This window comes from Sarcophilus harrisii, chromosome 3 (assembly GCF_902635505.1).
Source record: "Sarcophilus harrisii chromosome 3, mSarHar1.11, whole genome shotgun sequence".
Lineage (NCBI taxonomy): Eukaryota > Metazoa > Chordata > Mammalia > Dasyuromorphia > Dasyuridae > Sarcophilus > Sarcophilus harrisii.
In genome coordinates, this window is record NC_045428.1 from 545,450,481 (window position 1) to 545,471,240 (window position 20,760).

The window sequence follows — 20,760 nt, forward strand, 5'->3', positions numbered from 1 at the left end:
ATTTGTTCATAAAAGAGATTTCTGTTAACACATTCCTTGCAAACTTTCTTCATTAAGAGATTTACCCGCTAATCTTAGCGACAAATAAAATTTCCTTTTGCCATTCAGATTTCGGGTTCGTGAATTCTTTTACATTAGACCTGCATTGAGACCAGAGGGGATTCTCACATCAATTCTCATACCTCAATTCTCTATTACTATACCTGCATCACTTTGACTATCAATTGGGGAATAACTTGTATCCTTAAAAATTTGACTCAGTCCTCTATAAATTTTAGATATGAGACCTTTATCAAAAATACTGACTAAAAATTGTATCCCAGCTTTCTGTTTTCCTTCTAATCCTAGCCACATTGGTTTTCTTTGTGCAAAAGCTTTTCAATTTAATGAAATCAAAATTAACCATTTTGCATTTCATACTGTTCCCTATTTCTTGTTTGGCTATAAATTCTTCACTTCAAGAAGCATTTTTAAAGACTAAGTACTAGGACACAAATCCAATGGAAAGATAGTACCTGCCCTCAAGGATCTTACATTCTGATGGTATTAAGTAAAACATAAAAAAGAAGCTAAAAAGGGAGGATGGGACAGAGGAGAGGAATGAAGACATGGTTCATCTGGACATCCTCTTTAAAATGGAGGTTTGGTGAAGACCAACCAGTCAATTAGAGGGCAAGATGTCAGGGGTGAAAAGTACTTCTGATGTTTTAAGTTCAGGAATCAAGGGAGCTTCTAGAGTGAAGAAGTTTCTGTATCATGATAGAGAAAGTTCATTGAATCAGGAGTGAATCCTGGAGAGGAATTCATCTATAATAACCCTTGTCCCAAAGCCCATGGGCAGGGGACTCTGCTTATTGTTGATCAAGCCTTTGCTTCATGTGAGGGGCCAGGGGAAGATGGCAAGAAGGGAGCCTTAGTGTTCTTCAGGACTTCAAATAACATTCCCTTTAGGTCTCTTCAAGGGTCAAATTTTTTTGTGTGCTTCTGCCTTACACTTTTAAGTCAACTATGGAAAAGGCCATGCCAATTTAGTGTGCTGAAAGACTCTGCAAAGACATGAGAAGAGCCAGAAGTTTCCATTGTGTCCCTGTCCCTAGCTTGCTACCCTAGAAACTTTGAAGAGTTTCCCCTTGGGTAAGATCAAAGACACTGCCTCTCAGTTGAGTTATCTCACTCCCAGTTGGAGAGCTCCTTCACTTTGTATTATCTGGCGTGCATTCTATTGTGTATACCTTCTTGGATTCCTGTTTACTATGGTTTGGATAAATGGATTTTTTTAAGTGCTATGTGTGTTTATTGTTGAATTGGTATTTGGTGAGAAAGTGGTTAAGCCTTGGACCCTCTCTCTCCATGACAAAATGATCAAAAGTTAAATCGAACCCGATTATATTCCCTAGACTAATTATATTGAAGGGAGAAGACAGATATATAATTCAAAAGGAAGAAAACCAGACATCTCTGCTGTCTCTGCCACCTTTCTCAGGGGAGACTTTAGTTGGGGTGGGAGGAGGAGAGACAGTGGAGGTTGGGCAGGAGATTATTCTGTTCTCAGAGAGACATGTACCAGGTTAGAAGTATAAAGACAGCTCTCTCCACACTTGTGGGGCCCTTTTCTTGCACACGTGGATTCCCCTTCTCTCATTATCTATCTGTTGTTCAGAGGACTAGCCCATCTGGTGGGAGGGCTTGCTGATGATCCCTTTTCGGAGCTGTCCGCCTCATTCACCCAACTCTTAGCTGTGGCTCCACGAAGTCACAGCAATCAGAGCTGGTCAGACAGAGAGGCCACCCGATGCATCCCTGGCCATCAACATGCAAGACTTTTGTCCTATTTTGACTTTGATGACTGGCCGGGAGTGAGGTGGATGCCCTTCTCCCTTAACTCCAGATCACCGGCCACTTTCGATGTCCTGGGCCCTCTTCGGAAACCAAGATCTGTCCATTTCTCTCCGTCTCTTCACCTCTCCTCCTCTGCCTCTATCCTCCTGTCCTTCATCCTACGCCCCACCACTCGTAAGCTCGCTTGCCTTAGGGCAAGCGGACTTAACACCGGTTCTCTCGCTCTGGATCTCTGATGGGCAGGGGCTCTAATTAAAATCTTTCCGATGTGCATCCTCGGGCCTCTGTGAGTGACAAGGGCAAGGATCAACAAGCAGGGAGAAGAGGACGTTGTGAGCAGGGAGGCGGGGCCTGAGGACAGTCACGGAGAGGGCAGACTTGGGGGCAACTACGAGGCGTCCGTTCCTGCAGCTGCTGAGCGGGGGAGTCGGGTTGCGGAGGGCAAGGGATAAATGCAGGTGTGTCTGGGTAAGGAGACGGGGGTTGGGCCGGAGGGCAAGGCGGAACTCGGGGCTCCCAGACTGGGGCCGCAGTGAAGGGAGAAGGTGGCGCGCTGAGGGCCCACCTGGAAGAGCACGAGGGTTCAGATTTACACAAGTCCTCACCTAGGCCCTGGAAAGGTCAGCCATGCGCAAGTAAACTGCCTGCGGGCTCGGAGACTACCCTGAAGGGGGCCCGGGGCCGCGCGGAGCCGGAGCGCGCACGGGGGCAGCTCCGCTTAGAACTAGGGCCGGGGTGGGGCTCAGCGGAAGTGGAAGGGCTGCCCGCGCTTTCTTGGTTCGGCTTCCGGGCCTGTTCCTAAGCCTCGGGGAAGGGGTTAGATGTGACACCGCAAGCTCGGAGCGGATGTGGTGTGTGGGCGACACACCCCCTGAGCTGAGGGGGGGGGGGGTGGTTGTCAGCCAGACTTTTTAGTTGTGACACAACCGGCATGCGGAACGAATGTGAAGGTGACACCTCCGCCTTGCCGAGGAGCCCGGATTGTTTGGATGTAACACAGACCGCAGGGCTGCGGAGACGGATGCGGCTGAGAAGACGAGGACCGAAGTGGTGGTGACACCGAGCATGCGCAGAGGCGCTGGGGACTGATATGGCGGTGACACCTCCGACGAGACGGATGTGGCTGTGACTCCCCGCCTTTCCCCCGGCGGGCGTGCTCGCGGAGGGGACGGAGCAGGCCGGGACGCTGCCGGCGTGTGGGGGCGCAAGGAGAGCCGAAGGCCGCGGGGATGTGGACGCCGCTGTTGGACGCGTTGTGGGCGCTGCCGCTCGAGAAGCGCATCTTCGGCTCGGTGTTGCTCTTCTCTTGGACCATCTACCTCTGGGAGACCTTCTTGGCGCAGCGGCAGGTGAGCGGAGCCGCTAGGAGGAACAGGCGGGGGAGAAGGCCGCACCCCTCCCTGCCGGGCGGGGGCCTGTCGGGGCCTGCCCTGCCCACGTGGGCCGAGGGTGTGGGGGGGAGGGCACCCGGCACTGAGCCCCCAAATTCCCCCGCCCTTAAAACCGACTTCCGAGGCCTCCTCACTTTCTGCCCTGGCTCCTCCATCCTTGGCATGCAGCAGGCGCTTAATAAGTGTTGGATGAGTGCTTGGATTGAGTGACTTTCCTCAGACTGGCTTTGGGGACCAGCCTGGGGTCCAAATCGCTGCCATCCTCATTTCCTCCTAATGTGACCTTGGCCAGTATCACTTCCACGAGCCTCTGTTTTCTTATGTAAAAAGAGAGGGACGTACCAGACGCCCCTCCCCCTTCTTCCCCACCACCATCCCCCCAGATCTCGTCTGGCTGTACACCCGAGGTCCTCAGCGACCTGCATCTGGCTCCTTCCCTGCTTCCTATTCGCCCCACGTCGTCATGCCCATTTTGATGGAGTTTGAGGATTTGCGGCGCTGGTTTTCTGGTTATCCTAAGAGGTAGTCAAAGGGAATACCGCATTTTCGAGCCCCAAATCGTATCGGATTGTTTATCCCCAAAATGATTCTTTCCCTGTGACAACATTGTGAGTTTGGTAGGGTCGGGAATAGCAAGTCCATTTTCTGATGAGGAAATTGGGGACAGGCAACTATTTGGTCGAAGGCAGAAAGCCTCTGAATGCTACCCCGCCATAATCCTGGGGTCTCTAGAAAATTTGATTTGGGAAATTGGGGTTGAATAACCTTCCCCTAACCACTTACTTGCTCTTTAACCTTGAACAATTAAATTATTCTCTGGGTCTCCTTTTCCACTTTTGTAAAAGGATGGGATATAAAATTGTACGGTTCTGTCTCTGAAAGTTATAATGGCCGGTCCAAAGTCACAAAGTAATAAATTTTAGAACCTGGTTTGGAATAATTCCAAGTCTTTCTTCGGTGCAGCTTGGGAAATTGAACCTGATTGGCTCTGAGTGAATGTAAATAGCTGTTGTTTCTGTTTTGACCAGAAACTCTGAGGTTCTTCCCTTCCCAGATTGATTTTTTTCCCCCCTACTAGATAAAAGAAGTTATTCTAAGCCTCATTTCTTACCTAACCCTAATCATCTATGGGGCTTGCTTAAGTCAAAACGATACCTGTTCGATTTAATGAGACCTTAGCTTAAAAGGCCAAGGTTTCCCCACTGCATCTAGGGCATCTCTAGTTGTCCTGATCTATATCTGACCCAGCTGGCTTTGTTGGAGAAAATGAGGCAGGTGACCTTGTCCTACCTTAACTGAAATCCAATTAACTTGTATGTCATGGCATCACTTCTCTGATATCATGGTCTTCTAGGGTTTATTTATTCTTGGTTTATTCTGTAAAATAATCCTTGGAGACCAAAGAACAAAGATCATTTACAACTTTCTGCTGTGCAGCCCTGAGGATTGTGATTGGATGACCTCTGAGGTTCCTTCCAATTCCTCCATTCTTATGCTCCTGTGGGTTTTTTTGCTTTTCATCTCATTGAACCAACATTTTTTTCCTTTTGTTAATGTGATGTCATAAAATTAGAAAATTATTTCCTGAAGCCTGATGCATTTCATCTGCAAAGGTAAAGAATTAGGTTCTAAATGTACTCTAAATTATACTCTAAAGAGTATAATGGGAAGAGCAGTAGAATCTGAGTCAGTGGATTTGGTTTTGGATTTGCTTCCTTGCTCTGCCACATTTTGTAACTTTAGACAATTTCTCAGTTGTCTTTCAGTTTCACTTTATTCTGTAAAATACACCTGGCTTTAGCTACTTCACAATTCAATTCAATTTAGCCAATGTTTTTTAAAAAGCCTACAATGTGCAAGGTATTGTAGATATAAAGGCAAAAATAAAATTATCCCTGCCCTTAAGAGTTTACATTTTACCAGGGAGTTGTGGTATTATGTGCATAGTAGATTGATCATTTGAGTACATAGTACATGAGTACAAGTACTCATTTGTACAAGTCCAAGCTTTCTTATACAACTCCTAGTGGCAAATCTATTCCCCTGCTTTAGGACTATACTGGTCTGACAGTTCATGCCTAGATACACTAGGTAGGAATTTGAGGGACCAGGTATAAGGAAGAACAATTTTCACCAAAAATCTCATCGTGTGCTATGTATTCTGAGATCATACACACTATATTTGACTATTATGTAACATTCTGATTATAGGGTATGTTTCAATTAAATCATATATGCTCAAATTATGTAATTTGATATAATTATATATAATGTATTAAGTAGAATTATAAAATTATAGAATCTTGGACCTAACAGAACATTTGTGCAATACGTAAACCCTTTCTTATCTATCCAGTTAGTTTTCAACTCTCCCCCTCACCCTGTTACTTTGTTTATATGTATTGCTTTAATAAAAATCCCTGGTCTTTTAAGACAGAGCTTTTTTCCTTTTGTTTATGATTCCTATTGCTTAGCAAAGGGCTTTGTGCTTAGTAAGTAATAGATATGTGTTAAATTATTATCTTAGTGTCCCTAGCACTTAGCACACATTAGCACTTAATAAATATCTCTTTGTGAGATTGTGAATTAATAGCATAACAGAGCATATCATCTAGTCCAACCCCTTCAGTTTATGAATGAATTGGCTGTTAAAGGGGGAAAAAAAGTCCATTCAGTGTTTTAGTATGGCATATTGATAACAGTTTTTTTCTGCTAGAAATTATTTTTTTTGTTTGACATTAATTTAAATACAAATATTTATTCTCGGAGACAGAAATACCCAAACTGCAATAGTCCCACCTTTCCCTTTAGACCGTTTGAGCTAACATTTATAGGACTTGAGCCAGGAAAAGATCACAATACATTAAAATTTAGTTTTAGATTAACTTAATGCTTTACCTAATACAACAACAGTAATTTACATCTTTTTCTAATACTTTTTCTATGCTATCAATACTCTTATTATTAATAAAATGAGCAAAAATCAAATGTGGAAATTTAGGCAAAGAGGAGACTAAAAATTCTTTTTTTTTTTTTTTTTTTCTGATAGAATGATAGTTTACTTAAAAGTCCCCCAGAATCAGTAACAATATTAATTGAAATAGTTAATGGCTTCAGCAGAGACTCAGGCAAGGTAAATTCACACAAATGAAAAGTATTTCTAAATAAGAATAACAAAATCTGAGAGGCATTAACAGAAAGGGAAATTCTGTTTAAAGTAAATATAAAATGTGTAAAATATTTGTGAGTTAATCTACCAAAACACAAAATGTTTGCACAAGTTCAGTAATAAAGTGCTCCTTTAAAGAAATAAAGAACACTTTTTAATAGCTGAAGGAATAGTTAGTGCTCACGACTGGGCTGAATTAGTTATTAGAAAAATGATAGTACTGCCAAAGTTAGTTTATGATGCTGGTCTTATTGCTATGTCTTATTGCTATACCAGTCACGTTATCAAATTATAGAACTTCATAAAATAATAATTAGGAGAAACAAAAGCATATCAATGAAAGTAATGAAAAAAGGTATGTAGAAAGGGTGAATAACATTTCCAGATCTCAGACTATTATAAAAGCAGCAGCCATCAAAATATTTGGTATTGTTGAGAAAATGGAGGAGATTAGAGTACCTAGACAAGTATAATACAGTGAAATTCCATATTGGATTGTTCAAAAACCAGAAAGCATAAATTACGTAGGAAAAAAACTCCTATGTTTGGGGCATCTAAGTGACACATTGGACAGAGACAGTCCTCAAGTCTGGCCTGAGTTCAAATCAGACCTCAGATACTTGGTACTTATTAGCTGTGTGACTCTGGACAAATCACTTACCTCTGATTGCCTTGCACACATGCAAAAAAAACCCCAAAAATTCAAGATAAAACTGTTGGAAATCTAGAAAGTAGTCTGACAAAAATTAGGTGTAGCCCAGCATCTTTTACCCTAATTCACAGTAAATTCTAAATGTATACATGATCTTAATATTAAAAATCATACCACCAAAAAAAATTAGAAAAGCAGATCTTATACTTTTTGTATTATTAGGAATGAGGCTAGGAGCTAGCTACTGTTATCAATATGCCATACTTATATGTTCTCATGCAGGCTAGATTAAACAGATAAAGTTGATTGAATCTAGTCTTACTGTCAAGATATGACTTGATTATTTTAAAGGAACCAGTGAACTGAGAATCAAATGTTGTATTAGTTACTTTTTTTTTTTTTTTGGCTAAGGCAATTGGGGCTAAGTGACTTGCCCAGGGTCATACAGACAGGAAGTATTAAGTGTCTGAGGTCAGATTTGAACTCAGATCCTCCTGACTTCAGGGTTGGTACTCTATCTCCACCGTGTTACCTAGCTGCCCCATTACTTTTTTTTTTTTTTTAACTTCATTTTGCTATTTATTTTCAGAGACGTATCTACAAAACTACTACACATGTACCAAAAGAATTAGGACAAATCATGGATTCAGAAACATTTGAAAAATCTCGACTATATCAGCTGGACAAAAGTACTTTTAGCTTTTGGTCAGGATTGTATTCAGAAACTGAAGGCACTGTGAGTATTGTTTTTTCTCTTTTAAAAATTATAACTTTTTTAAAAAAATATATGTGGATAATTTTTGACATTATGAGCATTTTTTAAAATAAAATAATTTAAACCTAATTATCACATTTGATTTCACATTTATGTAGCAAAAATTCAAGTAAGGGTTTATAGATGAATAAATAATTGTTCAGTGCTATCTCCTGAACTAATTTGGTTTGTGTTCCTCCAGTTCTTGAAAATCAGAAACTTTAAAAGGAATCAATCAGAAATATATTCTTCCTATTTTTAGTCTGTCCTTTCAACAGCTCCAAATGGGGGTTTTGGGAACAATTTTCCTGTGGTACCTTGAGTCAGTTTGCTAATATTGTCTGTAAGCATTTTTAGTTAATTTTTTTTATTTGATTGGCTCATTAGTAATCCTGAGAGTTTTCCTTTCCAGATTACTGGGCCATTTATTTTGCTGCCTCTAAAATTGTTACTATAGGCGAGTAACATAGCTAGAGAGGGTTAGAAATGTCTTTTAAACAAACAAACAAAAAAACATCTAAATAGTAATCAGGAGCAAGGAAAGCAGAAGCATGGTACTTCAATGAAAGACAAGACCTGGAAAATACTGTGTTTACACTATTCCTATGGAATTGGAGCCTTAGTAAAAGAGAGAAACTGTATGTTAATTGTATAGTTATCTGTGAGTTGATTTTGAGGACCCAGCAAACATAAGAACCTGGCAGTGTTAAAAATTAGAGCAGGGGAGTTCAGGGTACACTTGCCATGTGTAAGCATTGGGAAAGTTTGGTCTTTACTAGAAATCTGAAGTTGACTTCATTCTAGTTTTGGGGATAGGAGTTCACAAAAAATGAATTATGCTAACTCCATCTCCAAACTATCTAGAAATGATGGAGGAGAAAGAGAAGGCACATGCAGATTTATAATGGTGCTTTGGGACTGTGTGGTAAGCCAAGAAAACCCAAGAGCCTTTGCTCAACTATTGTGAGTTTGTAATAGTGACCCCTGTAGAGTTTGTAATAGTGGGTGGTGAGTAGGGAGTAGAAACACAGACCATGAGTTCTTTTTGATATGTTGAGATTGAATGGGAATTTTTGTGGTAATTTTTAGGTGAATTTTTAGGACCAATTCATTAGTTAGGAGAGTTGAAAAGTGTAGTTTAGGGAAACAATGACTTTTAGGTTAAAGAGATTTTCAGATACACAAGTTTTTTTGTTTTTGTTTTTTAAATCTTTAGTAATCTAGGCCAAAGGGCCAACTGGCCAACTAAAATGCTCATATAATTTAAGCTGGTAGTCAAGAAATAACCAAAATGTGAACAATATTAAATGTTGATTCATTTATTTGGTTTAAGAGAAGGATGACATGCTTAAGGAAGAAATAGGAAAAATCAGAATTAGAAGGTTTAAAATTAAAGCAGCTAATCCACCCTTTTATTGTGCAGATGGAGAAACCGAGACCCATAGGTTGAGTAATTTGCCCAACGTTCAGACAGATAAGTCAGCAGACCCAGGATTCATGTCCAAGTATTTTGACTTCAGATTGAGGAATATTTTGGGATGCCAAATTACAGTATTTTCCTATGCTCCTCGGATATGAAATCAGAAGATCTGGGTTCCTAGGAGCTATCAGTCCACAAGCATTTTGCAGTTCCTAATAAATGTCTGGTATTGTGCTCACAACTGAGGATACAGATGCACAAAGAATAGAATAATCCTGACTCCCAGGGGATTTATATTCTGGTAGAGGACACAAGAACATATATAAGCATATAGAGAGAATAGAAAGTCAATGCAAAATAAATGTCAAGTAGTTAAATACAAGGTACTTTGGGAAGGTGGGGACTCACACTTAGGAAGAGCTTCAGATAGAAGGTAGTACTTGAGGTAGCTCTGGTCACAAGCTGGCAGAATGTCCACTTCTTTATCCATTGCAATACATTGCTTGTCACATATGTTGCTTTTCACAAGTAGCTAAGGAGTCATTAAAACTGTTCTGCTTGAGTATTTCTCTCTGACAATTAGTAAAAATTTTATTGTGTTGATTAACTTTTTTTGTTAAAAGCAGTAACAAAAATATTTTTTGGAATATCTTTGCCTCTTCCTGAGGAAGCCTTTGTGCTGTTGAAATTAAGGTAAACTGAGGCACAAAGTTTCAAACACCTTCAATTTATTGGTAAGATTAGCAATTCTTGGGATTATTAAAAAACAAAAAAATCAACAACTCCCAAAGTGGATGGGCCATAGTTTGCTAACCCCTGAATAAGATGATCAGGGATTCCAGGTAAGAAGTCTCTTAGGTCTAAATAATAGAATTTGTGAACCCTAGCAGGCGGATAATTAAAAGTTAACTTTATTTTGTCCTTCATTTCCTCATATATACTTAAAATGAGGCTTTTGACATTTAGTACATTGAGGTGTAGCATTCTGGTTTCTAAACATTCAGTCATAAGGGAATGATTGTTTAAAAAGCTTGGATTTTAATAACAACATAATAGTGATGCTTTGCCCAACAAGTTCTTTTTATAAGGCAGTGTGCTTGGCTCTGGAAATGAAAAACAATGTAGTCTTTTCCCTCAAGAACCTTTTCGTCTAATGGAGAAGTTGACATTTATACAAGTAAGTCTGACTCAAAGTTGATAGTGTGCCTTAGGAAGAGTTGAGGAAAAGATCACTTTCAGCTTAGTGGGCATTGGGCAGAAGGAGGTCAAGGGGACATACTTGTGAGATGAGGAGGTGAGTTAATGACCCCTGTAGAGATCAGGGGTGTGTCCCCTTTCCAGGCTGTTTTCCATCTCTCCCAGTTGGGACTTTTCTAAAGCAGGAATGTTAAATTTGATGGAGTGACCTTAACTGTCAGAACTGATTGGAGTCTTCCAAGAGGAGCAAGTTCCACCTGGCAGCCAAGAGGCTTCAGATGTCAGTCATCTCATTCCCAGGTGGGAAATCTGCCACATAGAGGTGGAGAGACTGGGGGTGGGTAGTAAAGCCCACTCCTTGGTCAGGTTTGGAGACTAGCTCTGCAGAGCTGATTCCTAGAAGCAACTGCTCAGAACCTTGACTGCCCTGTTTGTGTCCACCATTGTCAAGTTCCTAACCTGATCTTAATCTCTTTGTTCTCTACATTTCAGTCAGACTGGCTCACTGTGAGCCTCCCTGCCAGTCTTGTTTAGCTCACCTCCTAAGCCAAGCAAACAGCTTGATATTTTTCCTGGAATAAGACTTGATTGTCTGTGGAATTCATGACTTTAAGAGTCCTGGATTACAAGTCTGTCCATTGGATTTAGAATCAAAAGAATCCCAGCACTGTTACATATTTCTTGTGTGACTTCAGATAAATGACTTATGCACTCTGAACACATCTGTAAAATAAAGGCATGGACTGGATAACTAAGATCAGTCAGACCATTGGTGAACATAAAGTAAGCACTCAGCTGGGAATACAGATAAAGTGAAGGATTATGTCCCTGCAAAGAGCTCTTGTTCTAATAGGAAAGTCCACCAGGACTTAATGTAAGGATATCCAGAGTCAATATAACGAGAATACATTTAAATAAATCGACCTAGTTAAACACAGCCAGTAGTAGCGATTAGGAAAGCCCTCACATAGAGGGTAGTACTTGAGATACATCTTAAAGGAAAACATTCTGTGAGGTGAAGTCAGGAGTCAGTGAACATTTATTAAGCATCTTCCTTATGCCAAGCACTGAGCTAAGCTGGGGCTCCAAATAGGAAACAAGGCTGATTGGATTGTACAAAATATGATTTTCCCACCGCTGAGCTTTCCCAATGCTTAGTGGAGAAGTCAGGAAAGTCTCAAAGAAGGAAGCCTGGGCGAGGTGAGGAGCAAGTACAGCCCAGGTATGGGTAAGGAGAGTTGAGATGGAACAGAGACAAGGCCTAGATTGGCTAGATCTCAGAGTGCAGGAGGGAGAACTTTCAGGCTGGAAAGATATGTTGGAATCAGGTTGTGGAGGGAGTTAAAATTCAGATAAAGGAATTGTTACTTCATTTTCAAAGCCAGAGGCATCCACTGGAATTTATTGACTACAGGAATGACATAGTCAGAATTGTGCTTAAAGAAATTTGCTTTTGTATTAATGTGGAGAATGTATTTGAGTAGGAAAATTCTTAAGTCAGGAGACCAATTAGGAAGCTGCTGTTAGAATTTAGGCCCAAATTTATAAGGGCCTGAATTAAGGTGCTCATTGTGTGAGGAGAGAAGAGACTGAATTTGAGATGTGAATGTAGAAATGACAAAATTTGGCAATTGGTCAGGTATGTGAGTCGAAGAGAAAGCAATAGCACTGCTGAGAATCCAGAGAACTGAAAGAATGGTGGTAATCCCAGTAGAAATGAAAGTTTAGAATAGGAAGAGGATTGAGTTCCACTTCTGAATCCTGTATTTTTTTTTAATAGACTTTTAAAGTTATTAGCCTACTTCTTTGATAGTAGACCTCATGTCTGGTCATTTTAGTTGGCATCTACAGAGCTTCTCTAGTTACTTTTTTTGTTTTATTTGAGATGTGGCTTCTGGATTCACACATAGTATCAGAAGTTGCAGAGAATAATAGGATTTTCATGGATAGAAAAGTGTTTTTTCATTTGTTTATTTTTTTTAAAGGTGCTCAACATGCTCCTTACCAGCTGTTCTATATCTCTTCCTTTACTAGGCTAAATACTTTGTAAAAGTTGTCTCCATTAAGTACTTCTACTTCTCTAATTTCTTTTTCCTAAATAGCTCTTTAACTTGACTTTAAAACATTTTTTAATAATAATTTTTATTTTCAAAATACATGTAAAGATAGTTTTCAGCATTCATCATCAAACCTTGTGTTTCAAATTTTTCTCCCTCCCTCCCTTAGACAGCAAATAGTCCAATATAGGGTTAAATATGTATAGTTCTTCTAAAGATAGTTCCATATTTATCATTCTACATAAGAAAAATCAAGTGAAAAAGAAAAAAAATGAGAAAGGAAAAAAAGTAAGCAAACAACAAAAAAGATGAGAAGCTATGCTGTGATCTACATTCAGTCCCCATAATCTTCTTTTTGGATGCAAATAGTTTTCTTCATTACAAGTTTTTGGAATTGACCTGAGTCAGCTCATTGTTGAAAAGAATCACATCCATCAGAATTAATAATCGCATATTCTTATTATAACTGTTGTTCCAATGTTCTCTTTTCTATTCACTTCACTTAGCATCATTTCATGTAAGTCTTTCTGAAATCATCCTGCTATTGTTTCTTATAGAACAATAATATCCCATTACATTCACATACCATACCATTCAGCCATTCCTGAAATGTTGGACATCCACTCAGTTTCCAGTTCCTTGCCACTACAAAAAGAGCTGCTACAAACATTTGTACACAAGTGGATCCTTTTCCTTCTTTTATCATCTTTTTGGAATACAGGACCAGTAATAATACTACTGGATCAAAAGGTTTTCAGTTTGATAGTCCTTTGGGCCTAGTTTAACTTGATTTTCAAAAGCTTTATTATTCAATGGAAGCTGCCCTCTCCAAAGTTATTGGTGAACTTTTGCCAAATCTAGTAGCTTTTATTTTAACCCCTTAAAACCTCCAGATCTTTTGGACAAAAGTTCTAACCATGACTTTGCCTTTTTGTTCTGATGAAGTCAATTTCTTATACTTCAACAGGAGATTTTATTCTTGTTCCTTTTAAATTTCATTTGATTAGGTTTAGCTCAGTTTTCTGGTTCACTGAGAAAATTTTATTGTCCTGTCATATAGTATGTTAGCTATCCTTTTTTTTTTTTTTTTAATGTTTATTGTTATTTTATTGTTTTTTTATGTTTTATGTTATTTGTTATTTGAAAATTTGTCAAGGCCATGTATTCCTTTATCCTAGTCATTGATATAAATTATAAATGGCATAGGGCCAAGCATAGAATCCAGGGGCATTCTGTTAGAGATCTTTTTTAAAGCTTATATGGAACTATTAGTAGTTTCCTCTTTAGGCTGGCCATTCATTCAGTTCCAAATCCATCTAACTGTGCTGTCACATAGCCCACATTACTACATATTTTCTATAAAAATAGCATGAGCTATTTTGCCAAAATTTGAATAAACTGTAGCTACAGTGTTTGCCTTATCTAGCACTTAAGAAAAGGAAATATGGTTATTCTGACATACCGTGTTCTTGATGAAGCCCTGCTTTTGTGTTTTCTTTACTTTTTTAGATGTAGGCAATTGAGAACCCCTGAAGATTTTTTAATTAACAAGAGATATGACCAACTTTATGTATTAGTAAGATTAGTTTAGTATTGGTATGAAGGGCTAATTGATTGGAGAAGAGATCAGGTCTTGGAAGAGCTGGTATGAGGCAACTGAAATAGCCCCAACAGGTCTATCCATGAGTGTGGCAGTGAGTGGCAGGGAGGGATGATTACCATGGAGCTAGAAACAATTGATAGCTTTTTAAAGCACAGCATTCTTTATAATTTGGATTTTTTCTAAATACACATCACTGTACTTGCCTACACTGAAACTCATCTGCCATTTCCTACCCACTCATATAATCTTAACAAGTCTCTGTACAATTTATTCCCATATTTCTGGCTTATATTACCTGGAATGTCATCAATGATCTTGAACATTTTGCTGTATAAACCCTTTCCCAGAACATTTTCTGAGGATTTCAAATTAGACCACTTATTTTTGGAGATGTCTTTTAAAAAAAAAATTTTTTTTTTCACTTAATAGTATTTTATTTTTTAGATTACATGTTGAGATACTTTTCATCATTCATTTTTGTTAAGGACCATGCCTAGGTAAAGGGGTAGGTCAATTCTACGAGAGCCTCCATAGTTGTGAATCATAACATCTGAGAGAACTGGAGGGTAGCCTTTGCTGACACAGGTATTGCGGATTAGGAATGAGATAAATTGTAGACAGAGGGAAGAGGAGAAAGGTCAGACAACGCAATGGCCTTTTAGTTTCCTTGTATCCTCCTCCTCCTCCTCCTCCTCTCACATGAAGAGATCCATTCTACAGATCTGAGGTAGACCTCCAGCAGCCATTGGCAGATGGCTCCTGTATTACAACAGATTTTGAGTTCCAAATTTTTTTCCCCTCATTCTCTTACTTCTCCTCTGCCCAAGATAGCAATCAATCTAATATAGATAATACATGTATAATCATTTTAAACATATTTTGGAGATGTCTTTTTACCCTACTCTGTTTTATATATCTGATTTGTTCTTACTTTCTTAAAAGTCCAGTAGAGACCATAGTGGGTCATAGTACTGGATATATTTTCTTCCCAGTGCTATTTTTCTGGATTTACTGCCAGAATAGCACTTAATGTGGGTCTCCTTTCTATAAGCTGTTTGGTAAACCTTTCCCTATCTTCTGTCTGTATCAGCATGATTTAGAAAAACATTTCCTGCTTTTGACAAATTTATACTATGTATACACACACAGAGGTCAACTCCTTCGTCCACTACTTTACGCTCTATTATCACCATATCACCCCCATACACAAACTTATCTATTCTCAGGGACTGACCACCTAGCCTACTCTCATACAAGAAGCCTTTCCTGATGCATCTAGTCTATAAAAAGCTTTCCTTCTAGAACTTGCACTGAACTTTTTAAATGCAGCTATCATCTAATATGATTTATTATTGCAGTCAGTATTTATATTAGTCATATACTAGAATGACCATGGGACAGGAGTATATCCTAGCTAAACATTGAATCTCCTGCATCACTGAGAACAGTGCATGATATGAGGAAGATACTTACATAATATTTTGTGTTTTCTGTGCCTTGGTGTAGAGAATGTAAGCTCCTTGTGAATAGGAAATGTTTTGTCTGTTATACCCATTCTCAGTGCCTAGCATAGTACTGGTACATAGTACTTGTTTAATAAATACTTGATCAATTTGTCTTCATCAAAAATACTTTAAAACTAAATGTGTTGTCCACTAATTTCATATTAGTTTTCATGTAAATTTATTCCCTTGATGAATTCAACAGATAGGGTTTCCCTTTGTGGAAGCCCAAGTTATCTTCTTTCCATGATTGTTTTATAATATTATATGATAGTTTCATATGCTTTTGAAAAATAAATTATATTTTCTTTTACAGGTTATTCTTCTTTTTGGAGGAATTCCACATCTCTGGAATTTTTCTGGAGTATTGTGTAGGCGTGCTGGTTTTGGGCCAGAGTATGAGGTACCTTTTCTTACATCTAAAAAATGTTTTTCCCCATCTTGACCTGCAGAGATTTATTCTAAATCTTGTTGGTAATTAAATTGTTCATTATTTATAGTTAGTACCTTGCATGGATTGGTAGTGGCATGTAGAGCACTTTGCCATGAAATAACTGTTTGAATTAGCTTTGCACCATAACTGTGCAGGGATATGGGACTTCAGTCTGGAGTAAAATGGGAGTAATCCTTGGAGGAAGGAACCTCCTGGAACGGAAGCAGATCTTCCCCTGCAGATTCACACTGGGATTCAGGAAGGAGTGACTCAAAGGGCTTGTAGGCCCAGCTTGTGGATTACAGCAGCCATGAGAGTGCATGGTCATTGCTGTAGAGCTAAAAGGCTCCTCAGCAGTCATGTAGTCAAATCCACACATCTTACACTTGAGGAAACTGAGGGCCAGAAAGGCTAAGTGCTTTGGCTGCTGTCCCATAAGTTTTGAACTCTGATCCTTAAGACTCCAAATTTGGTGCCCTTTGCTGCATCATGGAGACTTCCTGTGGCACTAAGGAAGTCCCATTGGCAACAGAGGCTGATGTTTCTTATCAGTCTTTGTCACTTTCAGAAGCTAGACATTCATGGACTGGGTCAGAGGACATACTTGAACTTAGGAATCCAAGGACAAAGAGAATAAAGAGATTATTGAACCATTTAGCAGAAGTGGTATTAGAGTTATATAATTCTGCAAGCACTTTGCAATTCAGTTTTAACTCCACAGAAAAGAAATACAGAGGTTTATTCATTTGGTATCATGGGTAAATTTCTGTCTATCATAGCAATTCCTGTGCAACATTGCAGGTTCACATCTGAATGTGTGCTCTTTACCTGATCTCATCAGAATTATTATACTAGGAGAGAAGGCAATGATAGGGGATGGAAAAGGAAAAACTCCCGAGTTAAGATGTTAAATATTTCTCTTTTTTTTCCCCTCAATACCATTTTATTTTTTCAATTACATTTAAAAATAGTTTCCAGCAATCATTTTTGTAAGATTTTAAATTCCAAATGTTTTCTTCTCCCTCCCCCCAAGACGGCAAACAACCAGATATAGATTATACATGTATGTGAAAGAAAACTCAAAAGGGTAAAAACCATGACAAAGAAAAAGCAAACCAAAAAAAAGGTGAAAATAGTGTGCTTGGATCTGCATTCAGGCTCCATAATTCTTTTTTCTGGATGCAGGCGGTGTTTTCCATCCCAAGTCTATTGGAATAACATTAAATATTTCAACAGGAATGAATAAAAGCATTATTAACTTTGTAAGGACAGTGTGCACACATACATACATATATATATATATTTAAATATAGCTATGAGCATACATAGATATGAGAAGATAGTGATAATATTCATATTTCCAGTATAATACAAATGCTGAGTTTATGTCATTATCTTATTTTTGTAAAACAAAGAACTAACCCTGAAGACTTTGTTGTGGGCAAAGTTGGGAGTGCTTGTTTTTTTGTTTTGTTTTTTTAAATCTTCCCTAAATAGGTATCTTCAAGCCACTTTCTCAGAAGGGAAGAGCCAGAAATATTTTAACAGAGGACGAGGTTTTAAAATACCTGTTCCCTTGCTAATAAAGTTAGGCTTTTAATAAGGGAGGGCTACTGACAGTAATGTTTAACATTTCTGTTTTGAGTAGTAATTGATAGAAATAACATCTGGGGAACTGCCTCTTCTCTCAGCAAGGTCACAGTTGCAGAAACAAAAGTTTTTACAGCAAGATAGGATATTAGAATAAGCAATAAGGTGTGCAATTTTTGTTAACAGAATTAAAAGGGATTTCTTCAGATGGAAGGGAGTCTGCATTTGCATTACTTAATATAAGCTAGTGTATATCTGTGTCCCTCTGTTCAGGACTGACTGCTGCAGCAAGATCTTAAGTAAAGTGACCTCTTGAGCAATGAGGTTCATTGATCACTTTTTTAAAAAATCACTTTCTTAATTAATTACCTTTAACTCATGTTTATCTTAAGCTAACTTGTATTGAGGCATGTTGAAATAGGCTTTATTAGTACTGGCAAGTACGCATTTTCAGAAGGAGCCCTCTTTATTTGTGAAGCAAATGTATATCTATGCATGTGTATGTCTGTATTTGTATGTGCGTGTGTTTGTGTGTATAAAAACACATTTGTACACACACATTTTTGCATCTCAGGGATCAAAATTAGAAAAAAAAATTCTCCTGCCGCTGCCTAGAGAAATAAATATTTAACAAGGATTTATTAAGTACCTACTATGTAAATTCCAGGCATTTTATAAATATTATCTCATTTGATCCTCACAAAACCATGTGAGGTAGGTGCTATTATTATTCCCCTTTCACAGGGAGGTGGCTGAGGCATTCAGAGGATACATGATTTGTCCAAGGTTACCCAGCTAGTTCCTGAGCAGCCTGGGGGTCTTTCTGATTCTTGGTGCTCTATCCACTAATACCCAATGGCTGTGGGTATGTGGGCTTTGCGGACCTTACAGCTGGCTCTACTGTATAGAGAATGTGGTAATGCCATGGAAGCACTTTGCTACCCCATGAGCATGCAGCCAGGTTAGGAACACAGCTGTAATCAGACCTTGAGTCTGTATGTCCCTCCTTTAGTCTCAGAGAGCGCAAGCTTCCTTTTTAAAGTTACATTCCTCACCTGTATTTGTAACCACCTCATTCTTTTTGCCTCTTGAGTTTGCTTTTCCCATTCTGGCCTACTCTTTTCAGCCCCCTTTGCCAGTTTATTTTCTTCTTTGCCTTCCACAGGTGTGAAGCTCTGCCCTTGGTCCTTTTCTTTCCACTCTGACAATCTCATCCACTTCCTTTTACTATAACTGGCTTTACTGTATTACCTCCTATATCTTTATCTCCAACCTATCTCAGTTCTGAACTGTGGGAAGAGGATTCTGAAGGGCAAAGATGGGGGAGGGCAGGCTTCCAGGCATGGAGGAGGCTTTGATAAGAACCTAAGAGAAAAGCAGTGGAGGCCTGAACAAGAGTGAGAGAGCTATGAGTAAGTGGAAAGAAGGGGACATGTGTAGGAGGTATTACGGAGGTAAAATTACTTGTACTTGGCAACCGATTGGATGGTGGGAGCAGATTGTTGAGGAAATGACTCCAAGGTTTTGTTCCTTAGAAACCAGTAGCTAGGACCATATTCCTGTCAGTAGAAGCAGGGGAATTGGAGGAAGTTACTCACTTAGCAGAGCATAGGAACATGGAGTGATAGTGGGACATAAAGATGGAAATACACAACAGACCGTTTAAAATGAAAGATTTACTCTAATGAAAATTGAAGGGCACATAGGTAGATTTGGACTAATTTGTATGGAAATGTTGTTGAACCATGGGAAAGATTAGAGCATGAGAGAGGAAAAAATGGGGCCTAGATCAGAGCCTTGGGAGACATCCTCTCAGGTAGTAGCAAGAGGAAGATGAACTAGCAAAAGATACCAAGAACACCAGTCAGTGGAGAAAGAGAACTACCAGTCTGGGGAGGAAAAACTCTCCTGGAGGAGGAGGAAGTGTTAAAGATTTCAGAAAAGTTAATGGAAAATGAGGGCAGAATAAGCATAGGATTTAGGGATCTTTGGTGACCTTTTTGGAATGGAGTAGGAAGTAAAGTTGCAGAGGGTCTATAAGAAGCAAAGTGACTAGGGAAATGGCAGAGTAGATTGTGGTTTGGTTTGTTTTTTCCCCTGGAATTTTAGCTTTGAAAGAGTGGAGAAATATATAGAATGGTGGTGTGAGGAGATAAGAGGGTCAAGGAATGTTCTCAAAGGGTGGGAGAGACTGCGTCTAGCAGGGACTGGAAATGGTTCTTGCAGCAAATTCCCAAAGGAGAAGGGAGGGTTTAAGCTTGAGGACATAAGTGAAGTGATTGAACTATAGCAAAGAGAAAAAGACCATCTCATTTTCTGAGACGAGGGCAACTTTGATGTTACTTTGTAGAAATAAATAATATGTCTTTTCATATTGTCTTTAGATCACTCATTCCTTGATGTTCCTGTTTTTGGCCACACTCTTCAGTGCCCTCACTGGCTTGCCTTGGAGTATTTACAATACATTTGTCATCGAAGAAAAGCATGGTTTCAATCAACAGGTATTGTAGAATGCACTGACACTATTCGTTGTCATGTGAAGATGACCTTTTTTTCCTTTCCATCATGCCAGGGGCCTCTACTTTTGCTTATACACCCATTACTTAGCTTACACATGTCACTTCTATTACTTGAATATTTTGAGAAAAATGCATAGTGGGTGCAACAGACATTGAGATTTTCTGATTTTTTTTCTGTAAGAACTTTTTGTATTAATACAAATAATTATATTAATTGTAATACAAATATTTTTCAGGTGATGAATTTCAAACTAGTTCTTTTAAGGGTGTGAGGGACAAAAGTTGGATAGGTATATAAAGTAGATGTATAAATCAGACATTTACTGATAATAAATAAATCATAATTTCATTCAGTTACACAAACCACAGTTTAAGGAGCTGGGCTCTAGAACTAGCGCTCTTTGAGTTTTACTATTGGTTAATGAGTCTACACCCCAGAACTGTTGAGGTGGCATCCCCTCTCATAACACCACTACAAATAAAGAAGTGACCTCAGGAAGGAAGGAGCATTCAGAACTGAATCCCAAGACTTCTTCCTTCCACTTTTTAAAAAAGGTCACCTTTAATTAGTTATTCTAGTTAATGATATTTACAAAGAGAAAAGGGATTATTACCCAGGAGGTTGGGGGTATTT

At 39.0% G+C, this 20,760-nt stretch overlaps 1 protein-coding gene across 1 annotated transcript in view; it reads left to right on the plus strand.

Annotated features, from left to right (window-relative positions):
• Positions 1-2,852: 2,852 nt before the first annotated feature.
• Positions 2,853-20,760, plus strand: part of ZMPSTE24 (zinc metallopeptidase STE24) — a 49,423-nt gene continuing 31,515 nt past the window's right edge. Inside the window, exons 1-4 of the mRNA XM_023500213.2 lie at positions 2,853-3,188; positions 7,641-7,787; positions 15,901-15,987; positions 19,992-20,108. Coding sequence (XP_023355981.2) covers positions 3,069-3,188; positions 7,641-7,787; positions 15,901-15,987; positions 19,992-20,108 — 471 coding nt within the window. The 5' untranslated portion in view covers positions 2,853-3,068. The remainder of the gene's footprint in view (positions 3,189-7,640; positions 7,788-15,900; positions 15,988-19,991; positions 20,109-20,760) is intronic.